Raw genomic sequence first — 11,845 nt, 5'->3', positions numbered from 1 at the left:
TGTTCCGTACTCTCTTAGGATGCGGCATCTGGTACTTCTAGGAACTTCAGGTAAGTCACAGCTTTTAAAGATGGTAGAACTTGATGCCAGCGGTCGTCTGGCTGCTTCTCACTTAATTCTTCTCAGATCCTTTGATGATAACGTTCTTTTTTTCTTTTCAACTCCCTTTTTTATGCCATCTTGACTGTTTTTGATATACTTTTTGATGGTCCTAGTATCTCTTCCCAATTTCTTGGCAATTTTATTGGGAGTAAGTTTTTCTGACAGCAACTGAACTATTTGGCTCTTTTCTGTAGCCGTTAAGTCCTTTTTTTTGTCCCATTTTGATGAAAGCTAAAACTTGCCTAATAATTTGACACATGCACTTTTGACATATGTGGTGATTTTCTTGTTTTAAATGTAATATAATTTGAAATGATGTCTGACAAATACAAAGTTAGCGTGGGAGAAGACTATTTAAAAGTGGGAAGGCCTGGACTTATTTCTAAGACTATGTTTGGACAAAAAACCTACTTGCCTAATAATTTGGCACAGGGTGTACATGTTTGCAACTTGCCCTACTAATTGGTGAAGTAAAATTATTTTTACTGAAGTTCTGTTAATTGGGATACGAGATCTAATTTATTTATGCTGTTCGTCTTTTAGTTATTATTAGTAGAGAGAGTTGCACTCACTGCTTTATTTTGTGTTGGAAATTAATGGAGAACATTTCAGTGTTCAAGTTCATTGGAAGAAGTTTTGTCAAAAGATTAGGAATAAGCTCCCTTCACTAAACTAATACTTTCTATAGCATCCCTAATGTGTCATTTATCACTCATGTTGTCCTGCAGGTCAAAACTGACCCATTCTAAAGTTTGAAAATGTGGGATTTTTTTTTGTGAATGTTCTTAAAGAAAACACAAGAATTTTTTCTGATATATGTGTAATCATTTTAGATTTTTTGGGGGATTTTTTTGGAAGATTTTACTCATTTTTTGAAAACATTTACAAGACTTTTCTTGCCAAATTTGGGGGATTTTTAAAAATAAAACTTTTAAAGGAAATTTTTAAGGAATTTTTGGAATTTTCTTCCTGAACGTTTTGCAAATTTTCAGGAATTTGAGGAATTTTTTGGTGAATTTTTGGATTTTTTTCAGACAAGGAAACAGTATTTTTTGGTGCCCGTAAATGAGGACAACAGGAGGGTTAATGCAGCTTTTCTCTGCCTTTATTGTTCACTGTGAGACTGTTAAAATGCTGCTCTTTGCAGTGACGCAAGTTGCAGCGTGTTTTCTCTGAGCACTTTAATTACATTTCAGTTTATGGGTAGAATTTATTCCACAAATAATTTCACTTTTATACGGCATGTGGCACTACAAACAAAATGAGTAAATGTTTGTGAGTCATCTGCAATGTAAATATTAATAAATGGTTGTTAAGACAACTTGTCAAGTGTGTGTTTGTTAAAATGAACCAACACAAAACAGGTTTTGGTCTCCAGCTGCTGTCCAGAAGGCAAGATTAGAAAGCAGTGTCCTGTGGCCCATTTGCTGCAAATTAAAACCTGGATTTATATTTGTTTTCAGTGGTTTTATGTGACGTTACTTGTGTTTCATTATGATTTGTACACTGGTGTTCAATTAACAGGCATTTGTTATTAATCTCATATTTCTAAGCCATTTTTCGAGATACCTATAGAGCGTTTCTGGAGTTGTCAGTCAGATCAACCACACACTGGTCACTTAAGGCCTTAAAACAGAGGTCCACAAACCAATGGCAGACGTCACGGTTAATATGTGCATCCTTTATATACATTCTTTATTTACAGTCTGTGGGAGCAGCTGTCATGTTGGTCATCTTTACAAACAGTCTGTAAACACAGCACACACTTTATGATGCCCGTAAAAGTCACATGTATATGAAATCCCCCAGTGAAGCTTTGTAAAACTTTAAATTAATATAAGAAAAGAGCAGCTGAGTACCTAAATGATCACCTTCTCACTATCTGATTCTTCTCGTCACTCTGTTACACCTGAAATGTGGCTACAGAACCTCCCATGTGTGAACTCTGTGTTCCTGACAGATTAAACTAACACTGATGCTCTGTGTTTAATGTGTGAGGAGACCTGAGGGCTTGTGGGTAATTCATGGTCGTCACTGTGTTCATTTAGTTTATTAATTTTCACACAAAAGCTTCCTCCTCAACATATTTCTTCTGCCTCCCTGAGACTTTACTGCAGCACTTCACATTAGCGCAGTTCTGAGGTAGACTCGGTTTACTAACGTGATAAAACACTGATTTATTAAAGCAGAAGCTGTGGTAAGACTTGACTGTGAAGGTATTAGATGAGCTCCATCTTTATCAGCTGCAGCATTAAAGTGATGAACACACGTCAGTCTATGTAATAAATTCTATAATTTAGCTTCTGTTACAAATAAAACCAGCCTCGTTAAAAATTCCTTCCCGAAAAACTCATGAGAAGCTACAAACATTTTAACAAATAGTGTCCCGAAATAATCATATGACGAGTTAGACGGTAAAACTTCCTGTTCTGATGGTGCTGAATCAGGTTTGACTACAGGATAAATTCTGGACCCCTGCTTTCTTTAAACCCTCATAGTTATTGCATAAACGGCAGTGTATTTTGTTTTGTTTCTTGTGTTTTAATTCTGTTTTTCACATATTTCACTATTAATTTTAACTGTATTTTTTACAGTTTTAAGGACATATTAGGAATGTTCTTCACATATTTTAATCTTAGTTTTTTTTTTTGGATACACTGTATTGCCAAAAGTATTTGCTCACCCATCCAAATAATCAGAATCAGCTGTTCCAATCACTTCCATGGCCACAAGTGTATCAAATCAAGCACCTAATCATGCAGACTGCTTTTACAAACATTTGTGAAAGAATGGGTTGCTCTCAGGAGCTCAGTGAATTTCAGCGTGGAACTGTGATAGGATGCCACCTGTTCAACAAATCCAGTCGTGACATTTCCTCGCTCCTAAATATTCCACAGTCAACTGTCAGCTGTATTATAAGAAAGTGGAAGTGTGTGGGAACGACAGCAACTCAGCCACCAAGTAGTCGGCCACGTAAACTGACGGAGCGGGGTCAGCGGATGCTGAGGCGCATAGTGCCAAGAGGTGGCCAACTTTCTGCAGAGTCAATGGCTACAGACCTTCAAACTTCATGTGGTCTTCAGATTAGCTCAAGAACAGTGCACAGAGGGCTTCATGGAATGGGTTTCCATGGCCGAGCAGCTGCATCCAAGCCATACATCACCAAGTGCAATGCAAAGCATGGGATGCAGTGGTGTAAAGCACACTGCCACTGGACTCTAGAGCAGTGGAGACGCCTTCTCTGGAGTGACCAATCACTTCTCCATCTGGCAATCTGATGGACCAGTCTGGGTTTGGCAGCTGCCAGGAGAATGATACTTGTCGTACTGCGTTGTACCAAGTGTAAAGTTTGGTGGAGGGGGGATTATGGTGTGGGGTTGTTTTTCAGGAGCTGGGCTTGGCCCCTTAGTTCCAGTGAAAGGAACTCTGAATGCTTCAGCATACCAAGACATTTTGGACAATTCCATGCTCCCAACTTTGTGGGAACAGTTTGGAGCTGGCCCCTTCCTCTTCCAACATGACTGTGCACCAGTGCACAAAGCAAGGTCCATAAAGACATAGATGACAGAGTCTGGTGTGGATGAACTTAACTGGCCTGCACAGAGTACTGACCTCAACCTGATAGAACACCTTTGGGATGAATCAGAGCAGAGACTGAGAGCCAGGCCTTCTCATCCAACATCAGTGTGTGACCTCACAAATGCGCTTCTGGAAGAATGATCAAAACTTCCCATAAACACACTCCTAAACCTTGTGGACAGCCTTCCCAGAAGAGTTGAAGCTGTTGTAGCTGCAAAGGGTGGACCGACGTCATACTGAACCCTATGGATTAGGAATGGGACGTCACTTACGTTCATATGCGAGTCAAGGCAGGTGAGTAAATACTTTTGGCAATATAGTGTATATTACTAATGTGATGAAACAGTATAACTGTGACATCTGCTGGAGAACCGCTGCTCCTACATCTGTGTGAAAGGATTTAGGTCCTCACAGCTGAATTCCTACTGTTAATTAGTTCAATCACAATTTATATTTGACTGAAAACATGGTAAACACACTCAACAGCTTCTTTGGTATATTATGAGGACATCCAGATGTGAAATGCATGTTTGAGGGTTTAAATTTTAGACTTTTCAAGATTTACATTTAAAAAAATATATAAATTCATTTTGTAATCCTAAAACTTTTCAGCAATTTTACTAATATTTCTCTGAGTTATCATTTAGTTAAAGATACACTGTTTTTAAAAAATATGTTGCTGTTATTATGGTGATGATCATTATTAGCCATATAATGTTCTTTGGTAGTTGGTGTAGTTTTGTTCAGATATTTTGCCAATAGTCCTCACATATTACGTTATTTTCCATTTTCGTTATTCCTATTTTTCAAGTATTGTTAAATATTACCTGGATATATAATGTCTGCTTACAGCAACTTTACAGTGACTTATAAAGCCTTCATTATATGTCTATGCTCTGATTACGACTATTAATACATAAAAATAGCCAGTTTTGAATCCCGTATGAATAATAAATGATAGGACAACTTTATCTGACTGAAAGATTAAAGATTTATGCGGTCAATAAAAAGTGAACACAAAGACAATAAAAAGGGCATTTAATTTAGAAAATTAGAGTTTAATATTCTTGTGTACAAATATGAACCTCACTGTGCTGCTAGAGCAAAAGCCACAGAGCCTCCACAATTATTAGGAATCATAGATTTATAGAAAAAGTTTCTGTTTAGCTTAAACACGCCAGAAATGAAACTCAATACCGCGAGGGTTTCCCAACAACTCGTATATCTGCAGGTTGGAGGGTCAGAGTCTGAGATCAATACTGATCAATCACACATTGATCTGACTGTGTGAACTGGAGTGTGCAGGTTGTCCGGCTGATCTGCAGACAGTTTACAGTAGTTTAAAGCACGGAGTTGGAGCAGAAAAAGCTCAAAGCCAAAAAATACAACAGAGGAAATTTTTAGAAAAAGACTGAAATAATAATAATAATGAAAAGATAGGGAATGTTTGGCCTCATAAGGATCCACGGAAAAGTCAACTCTACCATCCAACACCACATTAAAAAAAACCAACAAAAAAACAGTATTATCCTGCTCTGGTTTCTTGAGCAGCTCTGAGCTTTGGCATTTATTTTCAACGAATACTCGGTCCATTTTTTCAACCTCCAGCAGTCCTTGGTCAGTGCTTTCTCCCCAAAATCGATAATCAGTATCAGCCACTTGAGTCTGATCCATCAGAGGGTGAAGAACAGGACTCATCTGAACAGAAACACAGATAAAAACGATCGGAATAAACTGAAGATTTAAAGTTCCAGCAGCTACAACAAAGTTCAGACGACTGACAGCAGCTCAGATAAAACAACATTCCAGGTTTTACCTCAAACACCACAGACTTGTGGCTATAATGCTGCTATATTACTTTAGACTCTATTAATAATTTCCACATATTTCATTATTTAGTTTTTTGTTTTTTACAGGTTTTAAAAAAATAAACTTTATTAGTATTTGTCACATTCTTTACAGATATTTTATGGATTTTCTTAAAATTTATTCTACAGCTTTTTCACTTATTTTACAAGTTTTTTATATATATGTAACTCATTTAAAAAAATTATTTTACCTATATTTCTCCTTTTTTCCATTTTTAAATTAATTTATTTTGTTGATATTTGTCCCGTATTTCAATCTTTTTTTTAAAAAAAATGTCTGTAACCAACATTTCTCACAAATATTACTAATACTTCTAATAATTTTGCTAATACATATTTTTATTTCACTTTTACCAGTAGACTTCAGATATTTGACTTGTTTTTTCATATACAAAAAAGTTCACTTATTTTTGCTGATAGTCTGTTACGATATTTTAATGTAATTTAAAAAATATTTTATCACATACTTTAGATTAAAATTTTTGCATTATTTCATTACGGGTTTTTTTCATATTATATTGCTCTTCTAAAGATAGATTGTGTCTACTTCACATGTTTCACTTCTATTTTTTTAGGGTTTTAATCATACGTGTTTGTCTGTTTTGCCTGTGACAAAACAAAAAAACAGACTAAATCACTGCAATAGGTGGAAGAGGGGAAAACAAACCTAAAATGTTACATTTGAAAAGCTGAAACTGTAAAATGTCAGTCTATTTGTTTATCCTGTTTATCCTGGCAAGACAGCTGAATCTATAAAATGCATCATATCTTATCAGCTCTTCATATATTTTGTATGTAAAAACCTCAGTTTGTAAAGTAACTACAGCTTTAAACAAAAGTGACACGGCAGGAATTCCAACTTTTCCCTCTGAATTGCAGCAGTGTGGAAGCATAAAGTAGCAGCAAATTTTAAGGTCTCAAAGCTGTAATTCAGTAAATATACTTAGATACATTCCTCCTTGGTAGAATAAAGATGCTAGAAAGCATTTATAGTAAACAACAGTAATAATAAAATTTGACAGCCTAATTAATAATGACCTATATCTGAGCGTAATACTGACAGTTTCCAGCATTTTTTTCTGTGTAAAATTATGTAAAAACAAGATTTTACTTTTTATTTCCCAAAACTGCTTTTGCGTGTTTGTGTAGAAAAACAGGAGATCGTTTGATTTATTGTTGTCTCCCTGCTGTTAAAGTTCAGATCAATCCAGTGTGCCTCTGATTCAGAGCTGTTGTTGACCTCTGACCTGCGGAGGCTGCGAGCTTCGTACAGCGTGTCGTCCTCGTCATTCTCCACCCCCTCCATCTCCACGGAGTCGTCGTAGTTCGACAGCAGGCCGTACTTCTTCCTCTGAGCAGGTTTCTTCAGCCTGACAACAGCATCACGTAACAGGCGGAATCATCACTTACAGGATGTGGCACAGAGCCGAGGCACAGCTGTGACTCTTATTCGTACGAAATACAAAAGACTAAATGTTCAATTATGACATTTATGAATGACGTTTATCCGGACATCCATCCATCTGTTTCAAAGTAAACTGTTGAAACTGTAGTTAATGTGATTGCACAACTCAGAGTCCAACTACTATCTGATGACGGCACATTTTAGACTGACGTACTGACTTATTGACAAACTAAAGGTTGTATTGATAGAAGAGGCTGGTGGAGGTGAATAGGTGACCCATTTCAAAGGATGTCTGGCAAACTAAATCACTATTAAAGTTTATATAAATCAGTTTACACAAGTGGAAATATTAAATTCCTCAATTTACAGATCAAGTTTGGTGTGATGTGAATCAATCTATTGTTACTTTTGAATGAATCTAATCATTTATTAAGTAAACCAACAAAATAATAATCAAAATAAATATTATTACTTTAAGTGTACAGTTTTGAGCACCCCGAGTTCAAGTATTGCCACATTAACTTTTTACCAGCTTATATCTTTCCAGCCCCAGTATGAAGTCACACTTTTAACCAATCTCCATTCGCAGATCCAGTGTTTTTAAGTTGCTCTGCTTCTCAGCACGTTGTAAAAAGTGAGTTGTGTTTATCTTGACACTGGAGGAGTCGCTCTTCACTTCAGCTTCCCTCTGATCTCAGAATATCCAGAATTACTTCCCTTGAGCTGCATGCTGAATTAGAGCCAATAGAATTTAACAAATGGACAAAAACTTGGAAAAAAAAGTATATCTGAACGCGTTACATTTCTAGATTTATGGATGACATTTGGTGTGATGATGAACTGATCTATGACTAGGTTGGGATTAATCTCACTATTGGTCAATTCCACTGATCCACTTCTAGTTTGGTAGCCACCTTTCTGGCATGTAGCTGTGGCAAAAACAACAACAAAAACATTAACTTTATAACAGCTTATACAATGCCAAGCCCCTCCATGTGGTCGCACGGGGTTATAAAGTTTCTCTGCTTCTAAAGAGCTCTAAAAATAGTTGTAAAATTTGAGTTGTTTGTATTTTTGAAGCAGCAGCCTGATCTGTAACTATCTGTAATTATTTTCCTATTTAAGATGTATGAGATACATGCAATAAAACGTAACAAATGGCAAAAGTTTAAATATATATATACAAATATATATGTAAAGCGGCCTATACTAGCCGAAATATTCCATTTCTATATTCACGGATGGAGTTTGCTGTGAGGTCAATAAACCAACAAGCTGTGCCAAACAGCCGACATTGATTTATTATCCTTATATCTGCCAAATTCCTATGTGTGGACACACATTAAATTAAACTCCATTAACAATCCAGCGTTTTAATAGTTCTCAGAAGTTTCAACAATCAGAGCCACTTCTCAGTTCAGTATATAGATCATCTATGAATATTCGTCATTATTTTCCCATTTGGATATGTTAAACGTATGCTGAGTTGGACAGTGGCCACTAAAAGATAACAAAAAGGCTTGTTTGTACTGGCAGGGCGATTAAAATTCCAGATTTGTCTATGAAGTTTGATGTGATGAATTAAATTGTAGTTACTTTCAGATCAATCTGGTATTTTAAACATTATACTAATATACTTTTTCAGTTTTGTATACAACTAATTCAAATGTTTGCTAAAAAAAGTTTATACTAACTGTATGAGCTCCTATCCAGCCCCGCCCCCTGCATGTGAACACATTAAACCAAACCTCACTTACAAATCCAATGTTGTAAAGCTTTCTCTGCTTCTCAGCTTTAGTACAGACGTTGTAAAATGGATTATGTGTATTTTTTTTAAGTTGGGAAAGCAAATCTACCGTCTGATCTGACAACATCTGTAATTATTGTGACATTTTGGACATAAATCGTGGTGTCTTTAAAGTCGTGAGAAGCTCTCACCTCACGGCTCGGATGAGGAAGTAGAGGACTCCGATCATGCTGATGCCGATGAGGACGTACAGAGCCCTCTGGATCATGGAGCTGTCCACGTCGAACGGCGATTTGCGGTCCACCGGCGGCGTGGAGTTCTGCCCGGTGGAGTTGGTCACGGCGGGTTTGTGTCCCGCCGTGGTGCCCACAGCTACGGACACATCATTATTCACCGCGGACACGAACACCCAGCATACCGGGACGAGAACTGCCGAGAAAACTCTGTAAAAAGTCATCTTACTTCTGAACACAGTCGGCTGGAAAGAAAGAAACGCGGAAAGAGGCGAGTTTTGGACCGGTACCGGAGTGGAACTGGGGCTTTCCAGATATACGTAGCGTTAGCTGAAGTCTGCCGCCGCTTTGTTGACAAAAGTAGAATCGAACCAGGAAGTACACAGACACCCACAGCTGACATCAGATAGGAAGTGGGACAGATGCGCCCTCTGATAGGTCGCAGGTAGAGAGCGTCAGCCAATCACAGCGAGCCCCAGCACCTGCAAGACCAGACAGAGGGTTGAGACAACAAAATTAATCTAAAGGTCAGAAAATGCAGGTATGACTAAATGTACAAGCTACTGGTAACACACGATCATTTGTAATATTAGTGATTTTAATGGGTTTATCATTTAATAATTATCATTCATTTATTTTCATTCTGTCTATCTATATATCTATCTATCTATCACTAATATTTTTGTTGGCAAATCAACAACAAAACAACACATTACTACAATATGACCAATAAAAATGAGATAAAAGCACAACCAGCAGATGCAATTTAACCTTAGAGCACTGACAGAAAGAACCAACATCAAAGAGGCATAAAATGCCCCAAATGACTGCAAAGAGACCTAAAAATCTCTCACACACGACTACAGATAGGCACAGAGACACAAAATAACTCAAAATGACTATAATAATCCACAAAACAACCACGGAGATGCAAATAAATACAAACCCCCTTAAAGATGGATGAGGAGACTTGCACAGAGAAGGAAAACACATTTACATCTGGGAGAGCTGTTTCAGGTTTGTGCTAAGATGTGTGTTGTCGTATGATCTGTCCATGCTAATATTAGCACCTAGAAAATCAGTGCTGTCATGTCCTGGAAAAATCAACCTTTAACTGATCAAACGCAAACTAGCATCTAGAGAACTGATATCACACATTCATAATGAATCTAATGTCACGTTCTGTCTGTTAGTTATTTATTCATATAAATATGACATATGTGACAACGTGTGAAAACAAATGCGACTAAAGGAAAGAATAAAAGGATAAAGGACAGAAATACATATTAGAGTGTTCATAGGCATTAAGTGTGAGAGGTTATGCATTGTTTCCTCCAATATTCTACAAAAAATCTCCAACTTGACAGATTGTACTGTGTATTTTAACAACAACAACAATAAAAATAATAATACATTTTATTTAAAGCGCCTTTCAAAGAACTCAAGGACACTTTACAAAGGAATAAAAATCAAAAAATTTTATTGATTTGTTTGGATAGTTTATTAGAGTAATTTACTTTTTTAAAAATCTATTTCACATGTTCCTTTCCAAATTTTATTAGTTATCTAGACTATTTCAGAAAAAATGTAAAAATATTTCACAATTGTTTACTGGAATGTTTAGCATGTATTTTTTCATCTTCTTCTTTTTTGCTGATTTGGTTCTGCATATTTTATTGACTAGTTTGCCAGAAAATTTTACAAATACTTTTCATGTAATTTACATGATATTTAATTGATTTTTGTGTGGAAAGCTTGGTGCAATATTTAAACATATCTTTCACTTATTTCACTGTTTTTTCTCCATATTTTATAGATTTTTTTTGGATAGTTTACTAGAAAATTGAACAAATATTTTTCACGTATCTTACAGATTTGTGACTTATATTGACTTTTTCAGATAATTTATTCAAATATTTTATAAACATTTGAATACATGTTTTGAATGCTTTATTAGAAAACTTAGAAAAAATATGCTTTAATGGTTTTTTCATAGTATTTTTAAGAGTAATTCTTAAGGGCTTTTGTGATTTATTTAATCTAGAACTCACATTTTAGGAAATTCATTATTTGGTTTTTAATGCTTTTCTTATATCAACCATGTCAGATATTATCATTACAAAATGCTTCATAGAAAAGAGCAACTATGAAACATTACAGAAGACAATAACATATTCAGTTAGATAGAATAAAATGTAAGCACAGTAATAATCCTGCAACCATGTGCAAAATTTGCAAATGATATTTAATGGAAAACTTCCTTATTAAAGGTTCCACGAATCATCTGATGTGTTTCTGCTGTTTGATCATGAAGGATGAATCAGGAATTAGTCACATTTATGGGTTATATCTGCTGTAAATTCTGCTGTGATTCTGTGGAGCCAGGCACGTGAGACAGTGTGCAAGTTGCGGGTTTGATTCCCGCAGGATCAAAGCCTCCAGATGTCACGCTAATGTACATTTATGTATTTAGGTTATTTCTGTATTTAGGCTGCTGACAGAGGCTGCGGTGACTGACAGGACGACGGTTTAATAGAGGCACGGCTCCCCTCCTGTGCGGGGCTGTGATTGGGCAGGGAGGTGACAGGGGGCGGGGCTGTGAGATTACAGCAGCATCTCTCTCTCCGCAGATCCAGCGGACATCTGGAGCAGCCCTGCCCGGGAATCAAACCCCCGAGCATCGAGCTCCGACATCCCGCACTGAGCCAGCCCTCCTGCCTCTGTGTGTGCGTGTTTCCCGGTGAAAACGCTCCCTGCGCTCCGGTGTTGTTGTCGTAGCTCCGGATCTCCACCGGGAGGCTGATGCTGCTGAGCTCCGGAGGGACGGACAGTCCGTTTTTGCCGGTAAAAACACGGAAATACTGAGCCTAAAACCCGGGAGGGGGTATGGACTGAAGTGATCGCTCATCTG

At 37.0% G+C, this 11,845-nt stretch overlaps 1 protein-coding gene across 1 annotated transcript; it reads right to left on the bottom strand.

Annotated features, from left to right (window-relative positions):
• Positions 1-4,702: 4,702 nt before the first annotated feature.
• Positions 4,703-9,468, bottom strand: fam174c (family with sequence similarity 174 member C). The gene is made up of 3 exons (XM_022191992.2): positions 8,893-9,468; positions 6,797-6,919; positions 4,703-5,379 (listed from the first exon to the last, which is right to left on the bottom strand). The coding sequence occupies exons 1-3, from the start codon at positions 9,156-9,158 to the stop codon at positions 5,376-5,378; spliced, it is 393 nt and encodes a 130-aa protein (XP_022047684.1). The 5' UTR covers positions 9,159-9,468; the 3' UTR covers positions 4,703-5,375.
• Positions 9,469-11,845: the final 2,377 nt, after the last annotated feature.

Source organism: Acanthochromis polyacanthus, chromosome 4 (assembly GCF_021347895.1).
Source record: "Acanthochromis polyacanthus isolate Apoly-LR-REF ecotype Palm Island chromosome 4, KAUST_Apoly_ChrSc, whole genome shotgun sequence".
NCBI lineage: Eukaryota > Metazoa > Chordata > Actinopteri > Pomacentridae > Acanthochromis > Acanthochromis polyacanthus.
Note: the sequence above shows the minus strand (reverse complement) of the source record. Positions and strands in the feature narration are given on the sequence as shown.